Source organism: Gastrolobium bilobum, unplaced genomic scaffold (assembly GCF_033153095.1).
Source record: "Gastrolobium bilobum isolate Gb01-03AN ecotype WA unplaced genomic scaffold, APGP_CSIRO_Gbil_v1 utg85306, whole genome shotgun sequence".
Taxonomy (NCBI): Eukaryota; Viridiplantae; Streptophyta; class Magnoliopsida; order Fabales; family Fabaceae; genus Gastrolobium; species Gastrolobium bilobum.
Window position 1 is genome coordinate 50,022 of NW_026898921.1, and position 18,097 is coordinate 68,118.

The 18,097-nt window shown below is 32.1% G+C and overlaps 2 protein-coding genes across 3 annotated transcripts; one reads left to right on the forward strand and one right to left on the reverse strand.

Moving 5' to 3' along the window:
• Positions 1–5,160: 5,160 nt before the first annotated feature.
• On the forward strand, positions 5,161–9,736 carry LOC133285590 (pentatricopeptide repeat-containing protein At4g26680, mitochondrial). The gene is made up of 2 exons (XM_061482844.1): positions 5,161–6,789; positions 9,372–9,736. The coding sequence occupies exon 1, from the start codon at positions 5,173–5,175 to the stop codon at positions 6,778–6,780; it is 1,608 nt and encodes a 535-aa protein (XP_061338828.1). The 5' UTR covers positions 5,161–5,172; the 3' UTR covers positions 6,781–6,789; positions 9,372–9,736.
• LOC133285589 (glucose-6-phosphate 1-dehydrogenase, chloroplastic-like) lies at positions 6,883–13,931 on the reverse strand. 2 transcript variants are annotated; one of them, XM_061482842.1, is made up of 10 exons: positions 13,654–13,931; positions 11,600–11,784; positions 11,420–11,514; positions 11,125–11,239; positions 8,953–9,158; positions 8,735–8,884; positions 8,522–8,642; positions 8,150–8,379; positions 7,863–8,063; positions 6,883–7,436 (listed from the first exon to the last, which is right to left on the reverse strand). In XM_061482842.1, the coding sequence occupies exons 1-10, from the start codon at positions 13,847–13,849 to the stop codon at positions 7,187–7,189; spliced, it is 1,749 nt and encodes a 582-aa protein (XP_061338826.1). In that variant the 5' UTR covers positions 13,850–13,931; the 3' UTR covers positions 6,883–7,186. The 2 variants fall into 2 exon arrangements, with proteins under 2 accessions (XP_061338826.1, XP_061338825.1); XM_061482841.1 differs by having other exon boundaries at positions 6,885–7,436; positions 11,600–11,790.
• Between the last annotated feature and the right edge of the window lie 4,166 nt (positions 13,932–18,097).

Sequence of the window (18,097 nt, forward strand, 5' to 3'; positions counted from 1 at the left end):
TGGAATGAGAAAAAAAATAAAACCAAATATATTAAACATATGGGTAAAAAATTTCTCTACTCAATAGAGATAAATTATTTTCGGTGATTCCAAAATAACGTTATTTTGAGACTAAAATTAAGGTATTTTTGTGATTTTAATATATTGCAGGATTATATTAGTCGTTATTATTATAATTTTTTAATCTTATAACTCAAAACGATGTCGTTCTGAGCTCATTGAAAATAAAAAAATATTTTTCCCTAAATATATATTACTATTTTCTTTGTAGTCTTAAATTGAAGACTCGGTAAATTATTATTATCGAATATGCATAATATATGCAAAATTTCTCTTTATCCCATGAATTTACATGAATAAAGAAAGGAAAAAGTGTTTATCATTTTAAATGACATAAAGTTATATCATCTTAAGAGAGAGACAGACACAGATTTTTTTTATTTAAATTTTAAATTAAAAAAAACCATCCACTTTCTCTCTCCCATAATTTCGATTTTTCTATGTCTATCTCTCTCATAAAATGACATAACTTATGTCATTTAAAATGACAAACACCAAACTCATAAAGAAATAGAGAAGCCCGGTGTGAGATCTGAGTAGTTATTTAAAATTAGGAAAATACTTTTCTTATGTTATAGCCTTGTAGGGAAATAGTTATCTCATGTTGTAGAAATAAAATTATAAGTGAGACTCACAAGTAAGAGGAGAGAGAAAAAGAGTGATAGGACCCAATTCTTTTTTATGTGTGTAGAAAAATTGCTTATCTCATGTAAAATGAGATAAATATAACCCTTAAAATTAATGGTCACATATTAAAACTCGAGTATGCACTGAGTTTTCAGTATAATTTTTATTGTAGGTGTCTTATTTTTTATTAAATTATTTTCTCGCTTAATTTTAAAATAAATTGTTTATTAATAATTTGATAAAAATAAGACAAATACCATATTAATTGTGGAAGATGTAAAAAAAAAATTCAGTACATTAAGAAATTTTCTTAAAAAATAGATATATGCTTATCTAAAAAGTGCTATTACAAGTTCTGAAAACTTGTAACCATTCAAATATAATTTTTTTTTTTTTTTTTTACAAAACATGATTAATATTACTGCTCAAAGGTATAGGCTTTTCTGTCTCACACAAGCTGGTGTAGGTGTAGTGTTGCACCTCATACATATTTTAGAAAAGAAAGACCTTCTGCATTTAAATTTTTCTCTCTTTGACTGCACGTGTGGGTGCCAAATTAAATCAGCCAAAATTTCTGACTCCTAAAATTAAAGTATGTTGTTCCTCTAGTTTCTAGAAAATGAGGGCTAAAATGTGGTTGAAATCCTTCAAAATATTCATAGTTGCAGAACTAAACTTTTCACCATGATTGTACTAAAAAAAATTCACCCTGATACAACAAAATTGGAAAAATAAAGATGGTCGCAATTATGAGTCCATATCGCATACCACTAAAGCTTCAGGAAGTTCATCAATTAGTTGGGGTGTCCACTTTGTTATGATCCTAGGAAGAATGACAAGTGAATTCTCAATAATTTTCTCACTAGTGCGCCCTGTCTCGTGATTCATAATAATAACAATATTCACTTTTATCACAATTTGCATACATGACTGAGCACCCATCAGACTATATCTCTCTAATACAGTTAAAGCACACTAAGTACACACCACCAGGCACATGCACACGTACATAAAAGAAGAAATTTGAAGGCCGGCTCATCGGATTCAAAGAGAAAGCTAGGAGCATCCTTCCCATCATCCTTACTTAACGAAACACCGGAAGGGTGCAACCATGTTCTCGTAGGTGTATGTTGTTCTTCTGCAGCATTCTCAATGGGTTTTCATTACATATATCTATTAGAAGATGCTTATGACAAATAATTTGATTAATTCATTTTTTGATTCATGGACCTTCTTTCTTGTATGAATAATTAAAATGTTTAATTGAAAATTTATCTCATTTGACAATTTAATTATTATAATATATTACATATAGAAATAATTATTATAATATGATAGTTGTTTTTGAAATGATTTCAAACCAAAATAATTTTAATAGCTTCATTTTTTCATAAATGTGTCTTAAAGTGCCTATCTAAATATTGTACAACATATTCTAAATAACATATATGATAGTAAAACTGAATTAACAAGTTCTATTGGAATAAGTACTTATTTCAACTATATTAGAGATAAAATAGATTTTGATTATCGTGAGAAAAGATAAATGAATATATTTTAAATTAACTGTAAATAAAATAAAATATAAAAATATAAATAACTTAAGCATTTTTTTTAAAAAAAACTATATAAATTCTCCAATATCTCACAAAATAAACATTAACATACTAATTTATTGTATTGTTCATTCCAATATATACTAACAAATCAGTCGAAAGGCATTTCAAATTTTATTTCATAGAATTCATATGTATTGACTTGATAAGACAAATAACATGAATACAGATAAATATGATGCTACAAAAAAATTCTATATTTTGCTCCAAAATCATTTAATCTCTTGTATTTTTTATTATCATCTATTTCTCATGTGATTTTTTTTCATTCAAATTTATCCTCAACATCGTTAAATATTGAGATAAATTATCTATTCTATCCTTGTGCTGTTAAAAAAATATGTTATGGGCCCCATAAGAAACTCATTAATTTCTTTTTTATTTCTTGTTTCAAGTCCCGCATATCACTCGGGAACTAGAGGTATTAAACGAGCCACGGACCTTTGGCTCGGCCCGTGAAAGTCTGAGCTTACATGTCTAAAATTGATTGTTGGAACAAGGCTTGGACTTGTATAAAAGCTCGTTTGATAAAAAGGCCTCAGGCTTCAATTTAAAAGCTCGGCATTAAAGCCTTTCAGGCTGGCCTAATATATTAATTTTTATTTTTATTTTATATTTTTTATACTACTTGTGATAACCCTCTCTCTCTCCTCAATCTATTTCATCTTATTTTATTAATTAAACATACTTTTTGAATGATTTTGTTTTATATTATGTTGTTTGGATATACATTAAATTTATGAATATTTATGGAATTAATAGTGCTGTTGATTGTATATTTTGTTTAGATAAATTTTTGTTGTCTTATTTTTTTTAAACAGGCTAAATCAGGCTTTTATTTTTTACAAATAAGACAGGCCACCGCCTGAAATTATATTCATAACAGATAACAGGCTTGGTCAGGCTGACACATTTAAACACAGACTTAGCCTTTTAAGACCAAAACTCGACTCGGCTTGACCCATTAACACCCTTATCGGGAACTCACAAATTACACCATGTGGTGCAATATTAGCCATAAAAAGACCTTAATCCTTAATATATATTTTTTTCAATTCAAATGAATACTTTGTTAGGAGATGAAATAACACTTGTCATAAAATAGTAGCCAACAATTGTTACTATAAGGTGCTGCTTGACGCGATGCAAAATAACCAAGAGGGTGCATCTACCCATGTTGTTTGCACTTATGACCACAATTCACATAGGTCTGAGGTTAAAGAGGCTTTTAATTATTGTATATGGTCATGTTGTTTCAGTCGGGTTGAGCAAAATGATTGTCAATGGGCAAATCCAATTTCCATGCTCTCAAGTCATTGTTGTGCGCAGGTTCTAACAAGTCGGCTTTTATAAATACATGAATCGTGTTGGAGATGAAGATTATAAGAAGGGTAAGAATTTTGGATGACTAAGATCGTGCCACCTGACATGATTTATGAGTTTCTCAAGGGAGTTTAGGGGTGTTCATCAACCGATCCAGACCGCGGTGACCGAACCGAAAAATCGATAACCGAATAAACCGAAAATCGAAGAAAAACCGCAAATTTTAATTGGATTGGATCGGTTTTCAGATTGGTTGATGAAAATCGATCCAATTCAAACCGATCTAATATATTAATTTTCCTCTACCTACTTGGACCTTTCCCTAATCATAGCATAAAATTTTTTAAACCCAAGATCCATTAACCCATCAACTAAATCCAAGAAAACATCTAGTCACATCTCATCAACAAAATTTTATTTTTGTAGAGCTTCTTATCTCATTGCCAAAAAAAAAAACTATATTATCGTTTACTGATACTTTTGTATTTAAAAAATAAATAAATTTACAAAGTTAATATATACAAAATATGTTATTTGCACAATAATCATAAAACAAATTTTAGAATTTTCAAAAAACTGAAAATCGATCCAATTCAAATCCAAAAAAATTGGATTGGATCGGATTGAATTTGAAAAAAAATTCGAACCGAATGAATGATTACATGATTAAACTGACAGTATTGAATTAGATGATTTTTGCTTTCAAAATCGATCCAATCCAGACCGCGAACACCCCTAAGGGGTCCATGGAACTTGAAGCACTTTTTTTAAAAAAATTAGTGAGTTTTCAAAGGGTTCGCCAGACTCATTAAAAAATATATAAGTAATTCGACAAAGCTTGTCCAAAACTAAATGCTCCCCACTAGAAAAAGGAAAAGGAAAAGGAAAAATATATATATAACTTAATTTCATCACGCACTGTCCAAATAATAATATAATAATTTTTTATATTGATTTCATATTATTCCATCTCATTTTACCGTTATAACATATCCAAATATAACTTAAGAAAACCTAAATTTTCTTTTTTGTGTAAATTACACGAAACTCAACCAAATAAATTTCATAAAGTTTTATATATGACATTGTAAATATTACTATTTCTTTTCTTGTCAAATTTTAGATTCGTGTAATCATTTAAAGGTTTTATGAATGCGATGATGCAAGGAAGTTTTTTTGTGTCATATCACTCTAATAAAAATAATGATCCACCTTTTTTTTTTTCTTTTTGAGTAAGACCTACATCCTTTTTATTAGAGTGATATGACATAAAAAACTTCCTACAACATAACATTCATAAAACACATCATTTAATTGAGCTTAAGTATATTGACTACTCCTGCCACATACTTAAAGCATGAAAAAAAAAAAAAAAAAATCACAAAGAACAATGGGTGAGAGATCCTCAAGAATAAATAGATTGGGAGATTTGGGCCGGGTCAAATGGACCACCAACCCACCCACGGCCCAATAATTTAATTGCATCATCTTCCTCTCTTCAGCAAAGAAAACAGCTTTCTTTTTTGCCACACAGGTAACTGCTAAAATGACGAGAAACATCCGATTTCATCGATTTTCGACTTTGATCGAATCAGACAACAAAAGACCAAGTACAAGTACAAGTACGAGGATGTTTCTAAGGTCCTCCTCCATACCCATACCTCATCGAACGATTCCTCAACCCAAAGGGCAAGATCTCGATTTTGTTAACGTTGTTCACAGCCACGTGATTCATTCCCAATGGGACAAACTCCATCACTTATCATCATCATCATCATCTTTCACTCCGTTCAGAGTTAAACACATTCTCCTCAAGCTCCAAAACGACAACGTTCTCTCCTTGGAGTTCTTCAACTGGGTTAACAAACACAACCCTTCTTCCCACACCCTCGAAACACACTCCATGCTCCTCCACACCCTCACCAAAAACCGAAAATTCAAAACCAGCGAAACCATTCTCAGAAAAATCCTTGCTTCCAACACAATAGACTTTCCTTCTAAGCTCTTTGAAGCATTGTTGTACTCTTACCGTATCTGCAATTCTTCACCTTTCATATTCGATTCTCTCTTCAAGACCTTTGCTCACATGAACAAGCTTAGAAATGCCACTGACACCTTGTGTCGAATGAAGGAATATGGTTTCTTCCCCACTGTTGAGTCCTGCAATGCTTTTCTGAGTTCCACTCTTCACTTGCAAAGAGCAGATATAGCTTTGGCATTCTATCGTGAGATGGGTCGTTCTTGTGTTTCACCAAATGTGTACACTGTTAACATGGTTATTTGTGCTCACTGTAAGTTAGGGGAATTGCAGAAGGGTGTTGAGATGTTGGAGAAGATGAAGGACATGGGTTTGAGTCCAAATGCTGTGTCCTTTAACACATTGATTTCAGGGTATTGTAACAAGGGTCTCCTTGGCTTGGCTTTGAAGGTTAAATCTTTGATGGGAAACAATGGGGTGGATCCAAATGTGGTTACTTTTAATACGCTTATTAATGGTTTTTGTAAAGAGAGGAAGCTGCACGAGGCAAATAGGATTTTTACTGAGATGAAGGTTACCAATGTGGCTCCAAATACTGTAACATACAATACTTTGATAAATGGGTATAGTCAGGTTGGTAACAGTGAAATGGGGAGTAGGCTTTATGAGGAGATGGTGAGGAATCAGGTTAAGGTTGATATACTGACTTATAATGCTTTGATTTTGGGACTGTGTAAGGATGGGAAGACAAAGAAAGCTGCATTTTTGGTTAAAGAACTTGATAAGGAGAAATTGGTTCCTAATGCGTCCACCTTTTGTGCACTTATTACTGGTCAGTGTGTAAGAAACAACTCTGAGCGTGCCTTTCAACTTTATAGAAGCATGATAAGGAGTGGTTGTAAACCGAATGAGCAAACTTTCCAAATGTTGATATCTGCCTTCTGCAGCAATGAAGACTTTGATGGAGCTGTGCAAGTCTTGAGGGACATGTTGGACAGATTTATGACTCCTGATTCCAGTACCTTTTCTGAGCTCTATAATGGACTTTGCAAGTGCGGCAGAAACCAGTTGGCATTGATGTTATGCAGTGAGATGGAAACGAGGCATCTATTGCCAGAAGGTTTTGACAAAGAAAAAATAGGCATCATTCATCTAGAAATTGAGACAAATAATTGAACTTGTCAGGTTGTTTGCCTATGTGTTCTTTGGCTTTTCAAGCTGTCAATTACATGATTAACTAGTTGGTTCTACCTTTTTTACACTAAACTAGAGAAGTTTCACTGTAAAAAATGTTCCGTCAAATCAACCACAAAAGATACATATTTTGAGATTTAGCTGTATTTGCTCCAATTGCTTCAGTTGTTTTTCATTACTATGCAATAGTTATAATTCTAAATCAACTTGCTATTCTTCAACTAGAAGTGCGTCAAGCACTAGCTGTAGTAACATAATAAAGCATGCTATTATTCTATATGAAAACTTACTTCTTCCAGTAAACAGTGAAGCAAGCACAAAAATATGCTATCATAGAAAAAGAAACTGATAATGAATATCCTTAATCATAAGAGAGCTCTGCCACTTATTAGTCTTCGCTACCAAGATCTCCCCATCTTACGTTGTGCCGTGCAGCAAGGTAATGTGCTCCAACTGGTCCTCTGCTGCCATAGGGATAGAGCTCCGGAGCAATCTTCTTGTTTTCAATTTCTTTTAGCAAAGGAGTGAATAGTGCCCAAGCTGCATCAAGCTCATCACTTCTAATGAACAACCTTCGCTCACCTTCAATAGCATCTAAGAGTAACCTCTCATATGCATCTGGTATTTCTCTTGGATACCTTCAAAGATATTGAAACTCAGAATATTAATGCCCTTATCAAAACATATTTTGTATCTCTTCCAATATCATGATCATTCCTAGATGATGGAATTGTTTTATGATAGTTAAGCTATATTATCACAAGCAAGAGTTCTGTCCAAGTATAATTGTGAAGAAAGAAATGTCAAAACAGAGAAAAATGATAGAAAAGGGTAATTTCACTCCAATATTCCAGGGAAGTGTAATTTCATAAGCATCTAGAATTTTCTTGGATAACTTAATAATAATAGAAAGAGTCTTATGCGTCCACAGAATTAACTAGATTAACATTTTAACATTCATATTTAAATTTAAATTAAATTAGCAGAAATGATTAGCCTACAACTTTTACAATTGAATTTAATTTAGTAAACTCTATGCAGAACATATCTAGAAGAATTTATACCTAGCTCGGTAAAGCAAGTTGAGGTCACTTCTGTCTAATCTCATTCCCAGACCAGGAACTTTGTTGTTGATCTTCAAATATATAGCTTCATCAGGCTGAACACGAAGTACGAGCTCATTAGTAGCCTTGTCCAGATCAGTTCCGAAATTCCGCTTGTACAAGTTACCTGGGACATGTCTAAATTGTACTCTAATTTCTGCACTGAATACATTTTTAAATTTGTTGTAATCATAATTCCAAAGAATGCATAGGAAATTCAAATTTAAGAAAGAAGAAATATTCCATACCGTTTAGTATGGAGAGCCTTGCCAGCTTTCATGAGAAAAGGAACCCCATCCCATCTAGCATTGTCAATAAAAAGAGCTGCTGCTGCAAATGTTGGAGTAAGACTACCGTTTGGAACAGTTGGGTCATCTGTATAACCAGGATATGATTTACTACCCTTGCTGTGGCCCTTATACTGACCAACAACAACATTTTCAAGCAGTAGTGGTCTCATTGATCTCAGAACCTTCACCTGAGTTGGGACCATTCTCAATAATCAGTAAACATCAATACATTGGCTGAAATCTTTCCATAAGATTATAGGATATTTAGTTGGACTGAATTGGAGCAGTAATAAAATATTATTGGTCATGTACACTATAGATAGTCAGTACCTTTTCATTTCTGATGTCCTCAGCATCCAAGCTCACAGGCGTTTCCATAGCAAACAATGCTAGTATTTGCAGAAGATGATTTTGCATTATATCGCGAATGATTCCGTAGTTATCAAAATAACTAAAGAAAAACAAAAAGACAGTCTGATTAGTTGTTTGAATTATCATTTCCCTGTATTAGCATCAAGAAACATAGATGACATTATGACTCACCCCCCTCTTCCCTCTGTTCCAAAATCTTCAGAGAATATTAGCTGCACATTGCGAATGTAATTCCGGGACCATAGAGGCTCAAAAACAAGATTTGAAAAGCGAAGCACTGATAGATTCTCCACGAGCTCCTTCCCCAAGTAATGGTCAATCCTAAACAGTTCTCAATAAGTACAAACTTTCCTCTCTAGCTTGTTAAAATGAAAAGGAACCAAATGCACCTGAAAATTTGGTCTTCAGTGAGATACTGCTTCAAACATCTTGTTAGCTCACTAGATGATTCTAAGTCACGACCAAACGGCTTTTCAACAATAACCCTTGTCCAGCCATTTTTTGAAGAAGCTTTAAGGCTAGCACATCTTACCACATCCACAAATATGTTTGGAGGTATTGACAAATAAAACAACCTGTTTGAAAGTTTTCCACCCTAGGAGAGACCATTGTCAAATATATCAAAATATAGACTCAAGATCAATGATTAGGCAGACACCTATTGATATGCGTCTAACATATGGAGATTTCTAAGTAAAAGAAGCAAGGAATTAATCATAAATGTGTGAAAATAAGCTCATAAATGCAAGAAATATTGCTTATTCCTTCTCAATCATTCTCTCACTCAATTTATGCATTTTGATAGCAGGAAACACCAAAATGAAGTGAAAGAGAGAAGTTAAAATTGCATAGTCTCGCGCAAAAAATGGCGCGATCCGCGCGGATTTGGCGTTGATCGCGCAGGCGTCATGAATGCAGTCCTTGATTTGTGGAGTCGCGAATTTGGCACTGATCGCGCGGGCGTCATGAATGCAGTCCTTGATTTGTGGAGTTTGATTAAAAGTGAAATTTAATCAAATTAATGAGAGGATTATGACCTGATTGATTGGTGGAATTATGAGAAAAATGGAAATTTAATCAGAATTAATTCAAGGATTATGACCTGATTGAGTAGCTGGCTATATAAAGGAAGCAGAAACTCTAAAACAACATCATCTTTAGCCGGAGAGAATTCTTGGAGCTCTTGGAGGCTCATGTTGGAGATCCTTCATCTTCTTCTTCTTTCTTTATTGCTTTTATGAATTCTTTTTATTTTAAATTGTCAGACATGAATATGTCTGGCTAGTTTTTTGATATTGTGGTAAGGGTCACAACCCTTGATGTGAACCCCTTGTATTTTGGTTAAGTTTATGATTAATTATTCAATTGAATTTATTTTACTCTGTTCTTCATCCCATAATTCTTTTAGAATTCGCGACTCTATTAGGATTGCGAGGGTTAGGGTTCACAATAGGGATATTGGGATTCTAAATTTCTGACAAAGGGTAAGATAACTGTTCATGTATGCACTAGGGATAGGCTACATGAACTGCAAATGTGGAAAATTCACTGGGCTTAAGGATTAACTTGAAAAGGGATTTCTAAGGGATTAGGATTCTAATAGGGTTAATAAGGTTAAGATTACTAAGGGATTAGGGCTTAACTCATTAATTATAGATCGTGAATTATTTGGTCAATTGGGTAATTAAATATAAATATTAATCAAGATTAAAAGGTGGGGATCGGAAAGGTGTTGGCGTCCTTTACTGCAATAGTTTTTCTTTTAATATTTTTCTCAAATCTCAATCTTTGTTTTTTTTAATTTCTTCAAATTTCTCTGAATTGTTCACGAAATATTGAACAGTTCACAATTGTCACGTTACAATTACTTTAAAAACCTCTTTTGTTCATCCAATTAAGAAAGGGATAGTTAAAATTAGATTTGGTGCCTCAATCCTCGTGGGACGATATCTTACTCACTTTTATTACTTGGTACGATCGGTGCACTTGCCGATTTTACGCAACACCTACCATGAAAATTTTAGTCTTAGTTTGTATGAAACCATATATTTAGATATAGAAAATATCAAATTGCTTAAATTTTATGATTGATGATAGAACCCTTTTGTAGCACCACAGTTTTGATTTTCAAATCACCATCTCCTCTAGAGGTTTTTGCACCGTATTCTAAAGAGAAAATAGATCTCCAAAATCCAGCACTTTGTTTTTGAAGGAATATTGAATTTTATAAAGAAGTTGCATAATTTCCTTTTTCTGAGGTCAGTTCAACATCCAGGGACAAACTTTGAGAAAGCAATTGTGACACAGCTTAGTAGAAGAGATTCATGTTTAGGGTTATTTCAGTTTTTTAAACATTTATGTTAAATTTGAGAAACAAATGGCATACAAGATTAGATAACATGATTTTTCTTGCATTCTTTTTAGTAGTATGTTTGTTTTTTTAGGGAAAATGTCTTCCAATTTTATTATTATTATTTTTTATTTTTTATTTACTTTCTGATGTATGAATAAGGGGGCTCAGTGCAGGAGGGAAATAATGAAAGAGATGGTAGATATATTACCTCTTTCTCATTCAGCTTGCAATCCAAATCTGAGAAGTGCTCCTCAGAATTGTACAGACCAGAATGGTAAAAGCATCTTCTTAAGAACTGATCCATTTTATCTTCGCAGTTTTCCCTGCCAGTTCAAAACTCATGTCAATATATACACAATGAAAAGAAGCATGGGAAAAGTAAATGGTAGGGTTTTACATCCTGTTAGCACAATAACATGAAAAGTGCTAAATGATACAATGTGTTTTAGTGAAATGACTTATGAAAAGAGAGAAGAAAAAATTGTTTTTTAAATAAAATTTACCTCTTATCAATTCTGCATGTTAAAGTTTTGCTTATCATGTTCCTTAATTCTTCATCGGTCATTTTAGTCCGAGCATATCCAAACACAAGAAAATTCTGCATTAATGAAACTAAGACATTTCAATTTGCATGAAGTTTAAGCATCACTGCCAAATGAAACAAGTACTATGAGAAGTAGGACCTCTGGTAACCAATCTTCATAATAGAGAGCAAAGAGCGCTGGAAAAATCTTCTTTCTGGCAAGGTCTCCAGAAGCTCCAACAACAGTTATGCTAAGGTTGGATCCTTTGCATTCTGAGTCTGACAAGGGAAATGGTCCTTCAACAGGTTGGAACTTGCTATCTTCTTTGGCCAATGAACTTCCAGCTAAACCTGCTTAAAATATGTGAATATAGGATATATGACTTCAGTTTTTTATTTTTATTTTTTTTTGTGTGTGAAAATTTAGCTAAACATCTTTAATTATATACAAATGCACAAGTAGTCAACAGACATTAAACATACAAACAAACGGGCCTGCAAAGTAAGAGTGAGTTCAGAGCAACACGACAAAACAAAAAATACACTTTACAAAAAAGTACAATAAGATTATTGGCATTTGAAAATTATTATAATACATAGATTCAATCTTGAACCGAAACTTAAACAAAAATTGCAGTTTACATAAGGACATAGAGGACAGCAAGAGACCAAGAGGTTAAAGTGGGGAGAAGAGCACAAAATGTTGTGATGCAATGACAATAAGAAACATGGATTTTCGTAAGTAGAGAAATATCAAAATAATAAAACTTGGTTATATAACTACACATTTTCTCTCAATATGAAGTCGAGCCCAAATCTGGTTTAAACTTTCAATACTGAGTTGATTTTTGCATTGATAGAGGTAAATACCCTGGGTATGCAATAAAATTGAAATACGAAACCAAAAAATGATAAGAGGGAACACCAAGAGTATAACAAGGAAGCATATGGATAAGAGAAAAACAGTTAGAATGTATTTCCAAATAGCTAGGGAAGAGGCTTCCACATAAAGAATATAGTAGGGTGTATGGTTCTGAATAACAAATTGATTAACTAAATCCAGGGAATTCAGCAATAAGAGTTATTGTTAGTCAAAACAAGTATGACTAGCTATTGCATTCAATATGATATCAGCTGGGCTTAAGAACAGAACATGTTAAGAGATTTAGTAGGTGAATGATGAGAAAGACATACTTTGTGTACTCAAGTCAATCAATCCCAGAACCAAGAAGGATGACATTACTAAACGACCATGTACCATCGGTGAGAATGACAAAGACAGTTGAAGAATAAATGTTCTCTACAATTGAATCCAAAAGTTTGTGTTGTTAAGTGAAGGTGATAGAAACATTGATCCCAATGGCACAAACTCTGTCATACAGTTTATGTGAGCAGAAAGTGTTTAATTCAAATTAGGCAATTATTAGTGGATAGGATGCCGTAAGTTACGTATGTAGTTATTAATTCTCTGTATAATATATACTGTTATTAGTGGGGCTGGGAACATAACTGCATGGCAGTTACGGGAAGTTATTATTTTTTATTTATGGGAAATTATTCTCTTATTTTACATAAGATAATTATTTCATGCTCTTCTCACGTAAAAATTTGTGTAGGAGATATCTCCAACAATACGAGAAAATAAAACCCTTTATTTATTAGCGTGAATCTAGAGGAAAGGGCATCAGATCTGTGTGGAATCATTTCAGTCAGGGGCTAGGAGAGTTCCTCCTTGCTGGGAGGATTTGCTCTTATCTTTCTGTTGTTTATTAATAAAATTCTTCTTATAGACTCTAGATAGGGAGTTAGTCCTATCATAAAGTTACATTAATAGTTTTATATTATATTTTTCTAACACTTCGCACATCCCTTGCACAAGAGCACACATCATTTGGTGAAGGAGGCTCTAATATAAAAAAAAATTAATTCAACCAAAAGTTTAAGCTGTTAATGTCAGGTGAAAGTAAGTTTTACATTATATTTCTCTAACACTAAAATCCTAACTCTAATTGCAACCACTTAGCCACAATTTTGGTTGAAGGAGTATACTGACATCGCTGGACAAGAGTAATCAAGAGCCATAGGGAGGATCAATTGCTAAATTAACTAACAAGCAAACATTTTAATCCAAGTTATGCTTCATAATATCTACCACAACCGAAGAAAAAAAGAAAAGAAGGGCAAAAGATGTAAAGAATAGAATGAATAACACACCATCATGAGAAGAAACAGCATTTAGCGGATGCCCATTTGAGGATTTAAGCTGGAAATGGTTTCTAGCAGGGTTTCCATGGCGAGTGCAAGAAAGCCATAAAGGGGAGTGTCTGTTTCCTGTAACTGCATTGAATGGTCCATTCCTGAATGCATAGGACGTGACAATGGTTGAAGAAGGACCCAGAATACTGGCCATAGGAATTCAGAAGAGAACCATATGAACTTAGAGCAACAAAGTACAAATCCAAGCCCAGAAACAGGTAAAGTTTGAGTGCAGTGTAAGAGTTTAGTTTATATAGTTAATCGTTCAAGAAAAATGGATAAGTTTTAAGTGTTATGATTTATGAAAGTGACATCATATACCAGAATTGTCCTTCGAGTTCCTTAAACGACCAAATCAAATGAAAACTGATGAGGGGTTCCATTGTAAACGCATGACTAAATATCTTGAATGAGAGGCCCATGTTTTTCTTTCAGCTTTTTATTTTTTTATTTCCCTTTCTTTTCAGGTCTTAACTTTCTACTTTCAATAACAAAACTACAACTAACAGTGATCATTGAATTAAATGTGATATGATCATATGATTGCTATTCATTTAACATTCACCATTTTATGGGGTCCTTATTGTATTGTTCATCATCATCTAGTGTTCAGCCCATCTACAATGTTGGGCTTACGTTTCTTGTCGTCAATCTTAATTGAGAATTGTCACAGTTTCTTGTCACACTGAATTACAAAAATTATAAGAATATAATTGAAAAAATATTTCTAAAGTTATTTTAAATAATCTTTTCTGGCTATGTCTTACAAGTAAGATATGATTATAATGATAAAATTATTTTTTTTTCTTCTTCAAGTCCGCGACAATGTTTGAGGAGAAAAAAAAAAAACTTTTATTATTATAATTATATCTTACTACTAAGACATAGTTAAAATCGTGCACTGCAGATAATTTATTTAAAGTTAATGTAAAAAAAATTAACACGAAAATATATTGAAAATTGTCATTATTTCTTGTCGTATTGCATTGTAAAACATGATAGATGTTTAGCTTTATCTCTCTTTTTTAGTTAACTCAATCCTAATTATCTCTTTGAGACGAGTTAATTCGTACGATATTCCTATAAACTTTGATTCTTTGAATCGGCTATAAGACTAATTCGAAGTACGGGGAGCATCAGAGATGTTTAACTCTCAAATTTAGCCCTTTTCTTAGTAAAAATGTTACTCTTATTCAATTTTCCATTTTCTTACACTTTTTCATTTAGGTCACATTTCTTGCTATACTGAATTGCAAGGTAAGGTAGATGCTTTTCTCTAGTTGTAGACAATTTCTCAACTATAATATTATTCTTGTCCTTAATTTGTTACACTTTCAATTTGCATTTTTTTAAGAGAAAAAAGGAGAGAAAATAATTTCCTCCTTTTATCTTTCTTTGTTTTTCTATAATAAAAAATAAGTAAGAAAGGAATGAGCCAATATCAAGGATAACAATTTTTTTTTAATATTAACTTATAGCCTTGGAAAACTTTTATAATAAAAAATTGTTGCTGCCTTTTATAAAATACCAATATAAAAGGTTTACCAAAAAAAATAAAAAAAATAAAAAAAATACCAATATAAAAGAAACAATGCTATTATACAATGTCAACACTCACAGTTGTACACATGCACATTTCTTCAAGTATGAACGAAAAGATTAAAAATAATCTTCATCTTTATATCACATTTGTTCGTTAAAGTTTTCTATTAGTAAATATTTAATGTCATCACAAAAATATGAGAATCGATTAAGAAAAAACCGATAGTTTGTGAGGCTAAATTGAACCAATTGAAAAGTTAATTAATAGAACTTAAAGATTTTTGTCAAGTTTAATGGTAAGTCTTGATTTATAGTTTTATAGAGTTAAATGTGAAGATACATAAATTGCAGTATCAGAATTCGGAAGCAAATTACACACAATATTATATTTTTATCCCCCTCCCGCAAAAAAATAAATAAATAATAAATAAATAAAAAAGAGAATAATAATAATAATTACACATAAAATAAATTTAAAAGGAATCATTAAAATTTAACTAAAAAATAATTAGGACTAATTTGATTAGGACGTGCACCTCACGTTCAGGACATATTCAACTATTCCACGTAAGGGACTGGCTAATTTGTTTTCTTCACTTGCTGTAGTTTTGTTGGAAAATTGCGCATGCAAATCCAAAAGACTTATGCAAAAGAAGAACATTGAAGTCGCTAATTCTAGGCTTTTTCTTCTATTTTTTAGGCAACAAAAAGGCATAAACATAGGAATCTTGTCGGTGTTTAAAAGTGAAAGACCAAGTTGGCGTCAATTGTGGTTCATTTTGTGTACTTATTTGATTGCCTACTCAGAATGAAGAAAATGTGTTAACTAAGAATACAAGCTAGTTCTTTGAATTGGTCTTGGTGTGAATATTTCATGACAAGATGATATATTGTACAAATTGACTTGGAAAAGCTTATACCTCTATGAATCAAATTTTTTATTTGTAAGCATCTTTGACTTTATTTCATTGACAGTCTTCTTAGGTTAGGAAATAGCAGGAATCTATATAATCCTCATCATTGATAAAATTCAATCTACAACCTTACTTTCCATTTTCCCCTAGCTAGAATATTTCCTGTTAATTAGAAAATCTTATGGTAGTACTCCATCATCCTCATTCTTGAAGACAGCTTTCTAAGCTATTATAATACCTTCTATGTGAATTGACTTTTAACTATTCTTTAAAATTGTTCCAATTATATGAGGATGCAATTAATCAACATTATTTCTCAACTTGTGCATCCCCCACCCAATCAGAGTTGACTTACTAATTGTACCCAAATCACTCTAGCTGTTAACGAATTTTTTAAATTTCTTAGTTAATACTACAACTTGCGTATTAGTCAATGAAATTTGAGATCAATATATCGTACAGACATTCCTTTATCTTGAACATGACGTCCCCCTCCCCCCAACGCATACGTACAGGTTGGGGTGTTCGCGGTCTGGATTGGATCGGTTTTGGAAGCAAAAATCATCCGATCCAATCTCTTCGGTTTGATCATATAATCATCCATTCGGTTTGGATTTTTTTTCAAATCCGATCCGATCCAATTTTTTTCGGTTTGGATTGGATCGGTTTTCGATTTTTTGAAAATCCTAAAATTTATTTCATGATTATTGTGCAAATAACATCTTTTGTATATATTGTCTTTGTAAATTATTATTTTTTGAAATACAAAAACATTAGTAAACTATAATATAGTTTTTTTTTTTTGGATAATTAGATATGAAGCTCTACAAAGATAAAATTTTGTTGATGAGATGAGATTAGATTTTTTCTTGGGTTTAGTTAATGGGTCTTGGGTTTAGAAATTTTTAGGTTATGATTAGGGAAAGACCCAAGTAGGTAGAGGGGAATTAATATATTGGATCGGTTTGGATTGGATCGGTTTTCATCAACCCATCCAAAAATCGATCCAATCCAATTAAAATTTGTGATTTTTTTTCGGTTTTCGATTTTTCGATTTTTGATTTATTCGGTTTTCGATTTTTCGGTTCGGTTACCGCGGTTTGAATCGGTTTGGATCGGTTGATGAACACCCCTACGTACAGGAATGATAAACAAATTAAGAGCTTTTGATTCGACTCGTGAAAACCTGAGTTTATATGTTTAAAATTGGTTGTTAAAATCAGGTTTGGACTTGTATAAAAGCTCGTTTAATAAAAATGCCTCAAGTTCCAATTTAAAAGCCCGGCCTTAGAGTCTTTCAGGTTATCCTAGTATATTAATTTTTTTATTTTATATTTTTATACTACTTGTAATAACTTTTTCTCTCCTCAATCTATTTCACCCCATTTTTTTTTGGTTAAACAGATTTTTTGAATGATTTTATTTTGTATTATACTGTTTAGATATACATTGAATTTATGAATATTTATGAAATCATAATGCTGTTGATTATATTTTCTGTTTGAATAAATTTTTATTTTTATTGTCTTTTTTTATTTTAAACAGGTTAATACCCATGCACACACAAATTTTAAACACATTGCGTGCATATCTTTTTGAATTTCTCTTGTCCTGAATTTCATGCTTATGATGGATAAAAGCAAACTCTGAAAAAGTAAATCGGAATAACTTTATGTTATGGTTGAAGTAAGAAGTATACCTGAGATCAGTGATTGAAGAGTTTATACAATGTTAGAGGTTTGAATATGCAGAAAAGTACTTACAATTATCAGTAACTTTATCATCGCAAACAAGAAATAGTTTCATACTCAAAAGATGTAGAAAACAATGTAAGATTAAAAAAGGAAAAGGAACATTTGTGATGGATTTAACAGCTAATTACCCTATTTTAGTTAATTTTTGAAAAAGACAGTTATGTTTGAATAAGCAAAAGTTTTATTTTATTA